General features: G+C 49.6%; 2 protein-coding genes across 2 annotated transcripts in view; one reads left to right on the top strand and one right to left on the bottom strand.

Annotated features, from left to right (window-relative positions):
- Positions 1-38: 38 nt before the first annotated feature.
- Positions 39-967, bottom strand: slc35a4 (solute carrier family 35 member A4; the record flags this gene model as incomplete). The annotated part of the gene is made up of 3 exons (XM_084469940.1): positions 765-967; positions 431-529; positions 39-236 (listed from the first exon to the last, which is right to left on the bottom strand). The coding sequence occupies exons 1-3, from the start codon at positions 777-779 to the stop codon at positions 39-41; spliced, it is 312 nt and encodes a 103-aa protein (XP_084326066.1). The 5' UTR covers positions 780-967.
- Positions 968-1203: 236 nt separating this feature from the next.
- Positions 1204-11043, top strand: part of hmgxb3 (HMG box domain containing 3) — a gene marked incomplete at its 3' end in the record, with an annotated part of 15898 nt that continues 6058 nt past the window's right edge. The window contains exons 1-16 of the mRNA XM_084469076.1: positions 1204-1677; positions 1982-2150; positions 2396-2570; positions 3357-3932; positions 4438-4545; positions 4735-4869; positions 4996-5231; positions 5557-5666; positions 5767-5847; positions 6188-6282; positions 6490-6597; positions 7023-7163; positions 7895-8232; positions 8772-8899; positions 9261-9392; positions 9958-10142. Of these exons, the coding sequence (XP_084325202.1) occupies positions 1996-2150; positions 2396-2570; positions 3357-3932; positions 4438-4545; positions 4735-4869; positions 4996-5231; positions 5557-5666; positions 5767-5847; positions 6188-6282; positions 6490-6597; positions 7023-7163; positions 7895-8232; positions 8772-8899; positions 9261-9392; positions 9958-10142 (2703 nt within the window). The 5' untranslated portion in view covers positions 1204-1677; positions 1982-1995. The remainder of the gene's footprint in view (positions 1678-1981; positions 2151-2395; positions 2571-3356; positions 3933-4437; positions 4546-4734; positions 4870-4995; positions 5232-5556; positions 5667-5766; positions 5848-6187; positions 6283-6489; positions 6598-7022; positions 7164-7894; positions 8233-8771; positions 8900-9260; positions 9393-9957; positions 10143-11043) is intronic.

Raw genomic sequence — 11043 nt, 5'->3', positions numbered from 1 at the left:
TTCCTCGATCCCACAGTTGGGACAGCTGGTCAACCTGCTTACTTGGGTCCTTTCTTCAGATTGTTTAAATAGTCTTTGACAGTCTGCTCAATGTTTGGCACTTGATAGCTCTGTGCTGCGAAAATGCCAGTCATGGTTCCCAGCGCTACTCCCATGATAGCCGAGGACCGTAGCTTGGCCACCACGTAACCGGCCAGGAAGCCCTTCAGGAACGGGGAACCCAACAGAGAACCGCCCTGGACCGGGAAACACAAAACACAACATCATGCTGGGCAGATCTCAACAACATTACATGGGTGAACCCAAGAGCATAATGACATAGGAATGACTTCAGGACTAGAGAGGATAATGAAATGCACCTTCATGTAAGACTGAAGATCATAATGATATAGGACGGACATTGAAAGAGCATAATGTGAAATGAACTTACCTGCGGGATCCCCACGGACACCTCGTCCTCCACACGCCTCTGGATCTCCTCCAGCTGGTTCTTCAGGTGGTTCAGATCCTTTAACTGAGTCAGAGGGTCCTGGAATAAATAAATTGGGAAGAAATTTAATTTTCCACCGAATTGAATTCTGATTTCCGGTGCCTCGATGCTTCGTAAAGCATGGAGGACATCTGGCCGCGAGCAATGTGTTGTTGAACGAAATGAACTTTAACATCTAGGACAAATGCATTATTCTTTCGGATGGTGCCATGTGTGTTAGGCATTGCACACGAAACCTAACTTTTAACTCAACATGATCGCAAACTTTGCTCACCTTGTCACCCGCCATTTTGCTCCCGTTGATGAGATCTTAGCTCGACTTGATATCCTGGAATGGACTATCTCCTGATCGACTACCTTTGCCTGGTAGAGAAAAACCTAAAACGTTCAATAATATCTAAAGTTTCTCGATGCTATGTTATATTATGAGTACATTAAAAATACAATTCCCTTCCGGAAGAGTTAGCCAAATTATCTGGGCTTCGCCGATGTAAACACAATAACTTCCGACCATGCAAATATTTTCACGTAGGCGGAGCGAGTATCCTGAATGGTACCGTTATTCAAGTCTACCGCAAATCAACTTCCGTCTCTTACTTCCTATGAGCTGTACAGTTAACAATCCCCGGAGTTAGAAGAATAACAATTCCACAATAGTAACCGCAAGAACTTATAATTATAATAAATATGGATTATGATTTTTTTTTTAATGTATATCTGACAAAGCTATATCTGTAACATGTAACGGAAACGGATATCAAAAGTCCGACCCTCTCTCTGCTCTGAACCCATGTGACTGAACGCCAATAACGCACATTTGGAGCATCCCCACCCAGGCGTTCTGTCGTGCGTCGGGAACCGTGTTATTTTTCACGTGTCAAAAACGTCCGCTGCCATTGGTCTTGCTCTGGTTTATTTCAATTCCTGGTTGGTTGAAGGCCATAGCAACAAAGCGCCATGTTCCCCTCAAGGGGAGGACAAACTAAGCTAATTTACTGGGTACATATGAATCAAATGTTCGCGATTTAACGGCGATTACAGATGCATCGTAGTAACGCATGTGGTCGATGCAACGCAACACCGCCGTGGTGGCGATCGCAGGTTGTTGAGGGCCGTTTGCAAATCGTTGGGTAAACAGAGGTAAGGCTGCAATAAGAAGACTCCTCATTGGATAATAATCGAGTAGAGTGAGTATAAAAGCTCACCAACACGCCTAAATTTTACTAACAGGGAAGGACTTGAAAGTTTGGACAGGTTGATGTACCTGCAGCCTTTCTGCACAGCCTTAAAACACATTGCATGTCTTAACAAAGCGGAATTAAAATGCATTATAAATCCGTGATCCGTGCTGTGTTTGATTATTGCATTACTTGTATTGCTTGCATAAATTAAAAGTTATTTATATATATATATATATATATATATGTATATATATATGTATATATAACATGAACACAACATACTAAATAAAATGATGTTCTACTTGTAAAGCGGATCTGCAGGTCATGGAGACCATGGATACCTTGGAGGCGGTGCAGTTGTATGAGGATGTGAAAACTGAGGTGGTGGAGAGCTGTTACACTCTACAGGAAGTTGCATCCCCCAAAAAGAGGAAAAGTAAAACACAGGAAGACATAAATGATAAACCCAAGAAGCCCAGGTAGTCTCCCCCGACAGTCTTAATATCACCCTACATAATAATAATGATACTTTTATTTTGTATAGTGCTTTTCAAAATATTCAGAAACTTGACAGCCAGAATAGAATCACAGAAAAAACATTCAAAATTGCTATCATGGATACCATTAAGAATGAATGTCTCTGATGATTGGGAAAAAAAAAAACGTGAAAGACAACCGACTTGATGATTCCTTATGTTCTCCTCCCTGTCTCCGCTGCGTCCAGGTCTGCCTACCTGCTGTACTACTTTGACTTCCACCAGGTGATCCAGCTGGAGTGCCCCAACCTGCCCCAGTCGGAGATCAACAAGCGCATCAGCGAGAGCTGGAAGAGGCTGAACGTGGCGGAGAAGGGCTACTACCTGGAGAAGGCCAAGCTGGAGAGGGACGGCGTGGACACGGTGAGTTAGGCGCCAGGCGTCGCCCGGGGGGCGGGTTGACTTTCAGCAGGATCATCGTTTTTTTTCTGGTCTGGTGGCAGCAGTAACTCAGGAGGTAGACCGGGTTGACTTGTTTAACCTGAAGGGGTTGCTAGTTAAGATCCCCAGATCCTGTGTTGAGTGTCGAGGTGTCCCTGAGCAAGGCACCTCACCCTGACCCTGCTCCTGACGCTGAGCTGGCTGTCGCCCTGCGTGGTTGACTCCGCCGTCGGCGTGTGAATGTGTGAATGAATGGTTGTAAGTCGCTTTGGATAAAAGCGTCAGCAAAATCCCCTAAATGTCCCCTGCATGGTTTCAAAACATTAGCCGTTTCTCAATTTGCGTTCTCGTGTGTGCTCGTGTACTTGCATTCTCGGTAAAACGTCATCAGTGGTAGCCCCAAGCACTGTTCCAATTCCAAGTACGCCAGTACTGTCGTAAAACCCGTGTGTGTTCTCGATGCGTTCTCGATGAGGCCGTTCTACCGAGGATGCATCAGAGGTGACTCGTGTGGACTTGGGACCGTTAAATATCCCAGGATGCATCATCGAGTCCGCTGCTGTTCCAATTGCAGGTGCGTACTCGCATTCTCAGAAGTCTGTACTTGAAAGTCCAGACTTGCCAAGTACGTACTTCCAAGTCCGCGAGTACGTAGTCCGCGTACTTGGTATTGAGAAACGGCTATTGTATTGGCTGCTTTTGTAAAAAAAAAAGTGAAACTACTACTGTGATTGTGACCCCACTCTAATATTTATTCGTCTCCCACAGTCCTCGGTTGCCTCCACCCAGGACCTATCGGGGTTCCGCAAGATCCTCCCCAGGGCAAACTACGTCCTCATGTCCAAAGAATCCCCCTCAAGTCACCAGGCAGTGGGGGGGTCCCAGCCCTTAGAACCCGGCCCCTTGGAGCCGCTGGACCCCCCCGTCCCCGGGGGCACGTCCTCCGTAGCCCTTCCCCAAGAGACCCAGTTCCCCGCCCTGGCGCTGGACGGCGAGGTGGAGTTTGCCGAGCAGTGCATCGCCATCGGGGACTTGGCGGAGGAGACGGCCTCCATGTCCGAAACCACGGCGGCCCTCCAGGGGATCCTCCCCCCCCCGTCTGCCTCCTGCCCCGCCTGGTCCAAAGGCTCGGCCCCGGAGCCACCGGAGTCCCCCCGGGTCGCCCCCGCTCCGAGTGTGGACGGCTGTGGGATGCTGCTGGACGCGGGCGACCCCACCGTCATCGGTAACAGCGTCTACAGCGTTGTGACCAAACCCAAACCGGAGGACTCTGTGTTGGGCGGGGCTGTGGTGCAGCCGATGAAGCAGGACATGTCACAGGTGGTCACCATCTTACCCGCCCAGGTGAGACTGGATATTTGTCCATTCAGCTTCAAGCCTGTTGTTGTTGTCACGTTCAAGCAGACTAATTGCCGTCCGCTTGCTCCCAAATTCCTCCATCTGGGATTAATAAATGACTCGTGGTACCTGCCTTAATACTAACGTTTAGTGGGATAGATGTTTCTCCCACAAGGAGGAATGTTCCAGCCATGTCCTGATGTTATCACACTCACTGGGCAGCATGTGGCTCAGGAGGTACAGCGGGTTGGCTGGTAACCGGAAGGTTGCTAGTTCGATCGCCTAGCTCCTAGGCGATCGAGTGTCGGGGTGTCCCTGAGCAAGGCACCTCATCCTAACTGCTCCCGGCGAGCTGGCTGTCGCCTTGCATGGTTGACACCGCCGTCGGTGTGTGCATGTGTGCATGAACAGGTGAATGTTAGGCAATATTGTACAGCGCTTTGAGTGGCCACTGGTTAGAAAAGCGTGGTATAAATGCAGTCTATTAATCATTTACTTCCTCCGTCTTCAGAACCTGGTGGAGCCCAAGTCTGTGACCAGTGTGAACTCCGTCAGCCACGTGATGATGGTGTCTATGGGCGCCGGGGTCAAACCTAACGCAAAGCCTTCGTATAAAATGGTAACATTGACAATCACATCGAGTCCAATTATAGACGGACATCGTGCTCACAGGTTGAGGAGTGTCTATCGGAATTACCAGCCGGTTAAATGATTAACAGCAATTAGCTCAAGTAAATGATTCACTTTTATTATTAATGTTTTACTACACGTTGTGGTGCTCAGTGAAAGGTTTGCCGTCTCTGTGCAGGCGGTGAAGACCTACACCAGGAGAGGGCGTGGCAGGTGCCTGGCTCCCGGTTGTGCGTTCGTCTACGTGACCCGCCACAAACCGCCCTTCTGCCCAGACTGTGGCAACCATCTGGGGGGGAAATGGGTGCCCGCCGTATGTCAATATCAACATCCATCCATAAACCCTCTGCTCGAATCAAATGGAAATATGAATAAGCGGTGTGGCATCTCATTTTGATAAAAAGTACACTTTTTAGTCATCTGTTTTCATCCGTTTCAGGCCAAGAAAACCGCTAAGCAATCAAAGCAACTCAACCAGAAAGCTGAGATCATCGCGAGTGACGGCTGTCAACCCAAGCTCTCTGCTGCTGACGAGGGGAACTCCTCCGCCGGTCCTGAAGACGGGACCCAAGGCCGGACAGAAGGGCAGCCCCAGCAGAGCCTCAGCGAACAGCGCGCGGCCGTTAAGGGGGAACCACTAGAGGGCAGCAGCACCAAAGCACAGACTAGAGCGAGGTTAGTAGTTTCCTACTCGGTTAGTACCTTGCACTCAGCTTCCTGACTTTTTAGTTGGGCTCCATTGGGTTTATTCACATGACTTTAGTTAGTTTATGAAACATGACTCCATTTGCTTCTTACGCCACTACTACTACTACTACTACTATTGCTACTTTGAATGCTGACTTGTCCTGGGTTTTTGATCAAATGTAGAAGACAGAACAGTCTATTATTGTTTTGTTAAGGCATTAGCTTTTAGTGGCCTCATCAGTTACAGTTGCAGATTTTATAGGATCAGTGACCTATAAACCTATCTTTTTTTTGTCTTCCTGTCAATGAGTAGACAATTGAAACCAACTGCCAAAGGCATTACGGTCAAAGGTCACGATAAAAGTCACGTGACCATAAAGAAGAGACCAGTGAGGCCAATCCTGCCGGCCTACTGCACCAGTGGTGAGCCCTACCACAACATAACTGATCCCAGTGCACCTAACCCTCCTGAGAAAAGTCCATTCAACGCGTGTTCCGTGTTCCCTTGTTATTCTGTATGTAGGCCGCACTGTACTCCAGTTCATAACTGTTCCTCCAGACAAGGGAAAAGTCACAAGCAACAACCCCAAATCTGTCATCACAGGTACTGTATATCTGTTAACGCTTTTGTGCTTTGATACATATCACACAGTAGTTCCTGCTATGGAAATGGTTGTAATTTAATTTCCGGGTACAAAAAGTTATAGTGCTGCCAAACCATAGTTTAGAAACGACTGGAGAAAGTGCAGAGTAACCATAGCAACATGGTAAGATGGTTAATGATGTTTATTTGTTAGTATCGGTGGTCAGGCAAACCGTTACGGTCGTCACATGTCACAGTACCGATGAATCAATACTTTGGTAGCAGGAGGGCTGCAAAAGTACAAAGGAATCTCAAAGTCTCTGTCTCTGCATTAACTTCAAATCCCCTTTTTTCTCGCTAGTACCCGGTCAGAGCATGTCCGGTCTCAAACCCAGTACCCTGAAGCAGCTCGGCCACATTGTCCCGGCAACAGGAGCTGGAGCCACAGTCGTGCAGGTAGGCCCTCCAGGAGCCCTGAATACACACGGTACGGCCGAGACAGCAGGTCAGATTTACATTTACATTTAGGCTCTGAGCAGACGCTATTGTCCAAAGCGACTCACACCCCGTCTACCTCCTAAGCCGCTGCCGCCCCGTGACGGATGAACGTAGCACCCCCTCTCCTCCTGCTCACCCCCTCCCTGCTGCCTCTGCCCCCCGCAGACCGCCACGGCGCCCACCCCGGGGAGCCAGTACGTCACCTCGCTGAACGCCAAAGGAGTGAACATCCTATCGGTCGTGCCCTTCAAGCAGAACACCGTCTCCAGCTTTGTCAGTACCACTCTCAGCATCATCATCATCACCATCATCATCATCATCATCATCATCCTCATCATGGAACACCTTAACCCCGTCTCATTAGGGCTCCTTTTAACAGGCTTAATATGAATTGATCTTTGTTAAAAGGATAAAGTAAAAGGATCGGATGAGATCACATGTGGTCAGATACACTGTGGCTGGTGGGTTCGACTCCCAGCTGAAAGGATCTTGGTTAGAGCGCGGCCGAGCTGCAGGCGTCCTGTATCACTGACGCCTGACCCCTTACATCCCACCGGAAGACTTGTATCTACCCCCCCTCATCGATCATCTGTACCCTCCTACGCTATATAAGTCACACTGGGTGAAGGCGTCTGCTGAAGGGGAACACGATGGTGTGTTAAGGTGACGCGTGCCGTGTGTTCGATTCCCTCTCCCAGGACCTGGGTCTGTCGACGGCGCGGGGCCGCGGCCGCTGTAAGAACCCGGCCTGTGACTACGTGTACAAGAACCGACACAAGCCGGCAGCGTGCCCCACGTGTGGCTGGGAGCTGTCCCGCAAGAGCACCAAGGGGGCCAAGGTAGGAGCGCCTCTCTGGAGACTCTCGTTCCTATCAGTGGAGACTCCAAGTGAGGTTTACTAAAGCTGGATAGAGAATGTCATTTATTATCACCGATCTTCTCATATTTCTTGCTGCTGTTTGTAACCCGGGGGGGGGTCACATGGTATGAACTCCGTTGTATATTCAACAAGGTCTTATTTTCAGCATACTTTTTAGCCTTTGATTAAATTATTATTATTATTATAATAAAAAGTTTCTCCCTTTTCTAAGCCACCAGTTTTTCCAACTCGCAGTTAATTAAACAGCTGCCTCAGGACATGTTGGCTTCTTCAGACATCTTCTGAATTCTTGCGTGAAGAGGTCGGCTGTGCAAGATAACATCTGTAGTTGTCAAACATTTCCAAGTTGATTTACAGTGAGGGAGAAAACATCTTGCATATTGTCAATATTAGAGCAGCTGCAAATGTAATCCAATTTTCATGCCTTTATGGACAGAAGACCGCAGACGCAGCAGAGTGGATTGAAAGACACTTACTGCATCTGCTAATGCCCCGACTGTAAACCTAAAGACAGAGAATCGAGCGTAAGAGAATCGGGAATCGAACCTGGGTCGCTAACGAGGCGCATCCCCCCCACCTCCCACAGTGAGAGCGTAGTCAGTGGGCCGACCCACCGGAGCCGCAGCCTCCCCTTCGTCAGCGCTCCGTCTCAAAGTGTTTTGTACATCCGCCCCCCCCCCCCCCCTCCAGGCCGCCCCGCTGCTGGACCCCTACCAGCCCCTGAGCCCCGCCCAGCGGGACCTCCAGCGCCGGTCCACCCTGCAGCTGCTGCGCCGCGCCCTGCAGATCCCAGAGGGGGAGCCGGAGCTCCAGGACACGCTGGTGCTCATCCAGGACCTCAACGGGCCCCAGGTGGTGCTGCCCCCGTCGGGGCAGCGGGACGACGGGCGGGGCGACTCGCCGGAGACGGAGGCGGACGTGGAGGTGGAGGCGGAGGCGGAGGTGCGCTCCGGCTGGCCGCGTTACTTCGAGTCGGCCGCCACCCACTGCGGCCTCTGCCAGTACCCGCTCTTCAAGGGCGGCCAGAGGTGAGGCCTGCTGCCCCCTGCTTGTGGTGCGGGAGGCTGAGAGAGAGAGGGGGAGACTCTAGAGGTCCACCTCGCAGCAGCTTGTCTCCCACGCGTTCTCAGCAGCTTGGTCGGCTGCAGGAGGTCAGGAGGTCAAGCGGGTCAAGCGTGTGTCACCTCGACGTTGGATTCCGTGGATTGATTTGTCTTTTTTTTTTTTTTTTTACTTTTGTGAGATTTTGTCGCTCGCTTCATGCGCCCCTTGACGCTAAGCCTCCGTCAGCAAGACGGCTAACCTTATCAGCACTGCAGCGGTTGTCACGCAGGGCCGTCACCGTTCCGTCAGTCAGTACATTCCTGACTTATGGTCTGTAAAAGCTCTTGAGGCGCTCAGGCGGTCACATAAGCAGATATAGGAATGCACTCGTTGCACGTTGTTGTTTTTTTTTGCTATGGTTGCTGCGGTTCTGCTACTTCCTTGACGTGTGTGTGTGTGTGCGTGTGCGTGTGTGTGTGTGTGTGTGTGTGTGTGTGTGTGTGTGTGCGCGTGTGCGCTGCAGTACCGTTGCGGGACAGGAGGACTGCTGGCTGCTCACCGGGACGTTGATCCAGACGGCGTCTCTGCAGCTGAAAGTCTGTCTGAACACACAGTGTCTGGCCCTGCACAGCTTCACGGACATCCACCCAGGTACCGGTCCATAGCTTTCTTCTGAACCCCATCCACCCCTAGTAAATCTGCCTCTTACAGCATCTCCCTTTTACGCGAATGACGCAACAGGAAACAAGGCGCCCCTTTCAGATTTTAACCCCTCCAGGATGTGCTGCTATAACATAGTAGGGATGCTCGATCCCAGATAATTGAGTATCTATACATCTAGCAGGCCACCGTGAGACATATCCATGATTATACGGTGGGAAGACAATAAATGTGATTCCACCTCTTCACCATCTGAGTGAAACTTCATTTTGAAATGTCATAAATGTTTTCTTTCTTTTTCGACATTCAGTTGTTTCACGGCGAGTGTGCGTTTTGTGTTCTCTGACACTAGGTTTGTTCAACATCGGCAACAAGCTCCTAGTGAGTCTGGATCTGTTCCTGAAGATGAGGGATAACATCCGGCTGGGTCACCACCCGTCAGAGGCTGCGGGCACCGTCCTGGACCACATCCACCGTCACCCTGGTAACCGCCCGGAGCTCCACCCACTGACCCCCTGTCTGGTTCATCACAGTCTGAGTCACTTCTCATGTTATAATTTAACTCTACCTGGGGCTGGGCAATAATTCAGTATTTATCCTTCAAATGGATTTGTTTCGTTATGGATTGTGGATACGGACTTATCGTGATCCCCTGTCATCTTGTCTTAATTAATTATTGTTATTAAACATACTGCTAAAATTATCTTGTATGAGGATTGAAACTTCATGGAAAAAAGGAAAACTAGTTTTCACCGCATACCATATTTAAAATGCCGATATACTACTGAGTAAGACTGTTTTAGAATGGTATTTAGAATTCTTTGGCAGATCGTGCTATCTATTGATATATCGTGGAGAATTCCCCATAATTATTAGTTAACATAAGCGTTTACATATCTAATCTCCCTAACTCTACCGCCTTGTTCTGTACATGACGCAGTGTAGGTTTCCATCCTCTCCTCTCCCTTCCTCACATGTTATTCTGACCCGTTGGTTTGGTGTCATCGTGGTCCTGATGCCCTCCTACCTACCTCTCTGTCCTCCCCCAGTCCACGCCCTGAGCCCAGAGGAGGCGTCCCGCGTCCAGGACCTCCTGCTGAGCGGCTACTGGGCCTTCGAGAGCCTAACGGTCCGGGACTACAATGACATGATCTGCGGGGTGTGTGGCGTGGCCCCCAAGGTGGAGGTGGCCCAGCGCTTCTCCCACAACGTCCTGGAGCTCCACAACGTGCAGGTAGGAGGCTGGACCCCCCGTCCCCCGGGGTCCACGACCTGACCCACGTCTGGACGACTCGGTCTCAGGTCAAAGAGGATAACACGACAGCATCAACAATGAACTGAAATAATAATTTTAGGGAGTTGAATTGTAAAACGGACCATGACCATTTACATTACGGCATTTAGCAGACGCTTTTTTATCAAAGGCGACTTCAAGCGAGTCAAACACGCAGGGCGACAGTCAGCTCGTCAGGAGCAGTCTAGGGTGAGGCTTCTTGCTCGGGGACACCTCAACTCTCAGCTCGGAGGAGCCCGGGATCAACCTTGCAACCTTCTGGTTACAAGGCGACCCACTCTACATCCTGAGCCAAGTGAACAGGCATCATGCTTAACTTCATCGCATGGCATGAACCATGCCAATGTGAACCAACCATCATACAAAATCACAGTAACCCCCCCTGCAGCGCCAGCCAACGAAAACAACACTGGTGGCAGAGGCACCCACAGATTCAGCTTCATTTCAGATACACAGAGCCTGTAAGCCTCTCTATTATCTCTCTTACAGTTACATTTAGGGCATTGACACTTTTATCGAAAGCGACTTACAATAAGTACATTTGTCAGAAGACGACAGGACGTACAACATACAATAAGTGCGTACATTAAGTGCCAGGACGTACAACACACAATAAGTGCGTACATTAAGTGCCAGGACGTACAAACATACAATAAGTGTGTACATTAAGTGCCAGGAGGTACAAACATACAATAAGTGCGTACATTAAGTGCCAGGAGGTACAAACATACAATAAGTGCGTACATTAAGTGCCAGGACGTACAAACATACAATAAGTGCGTACATTAAGTGCCAGGAGGTACAAACATACAATAAGTGCGTACATTAAGCAGGACGTACA

Source organism: Micromesistius poutassou, assembly GCF_964030765.1.
Source record: "Micromesistius poutassou genome assembly, chromosome: 6".
Classification (NCBI taxonomy): Eukaryota; Metazoa; Chordata; class Actinopteri; order Gadiformes; family Gadidae; genus Micromesistius; species Micromesistius poutassou.
This window is presented reverse-complemented; position numbering and strand designations above follow the sequence as displayed.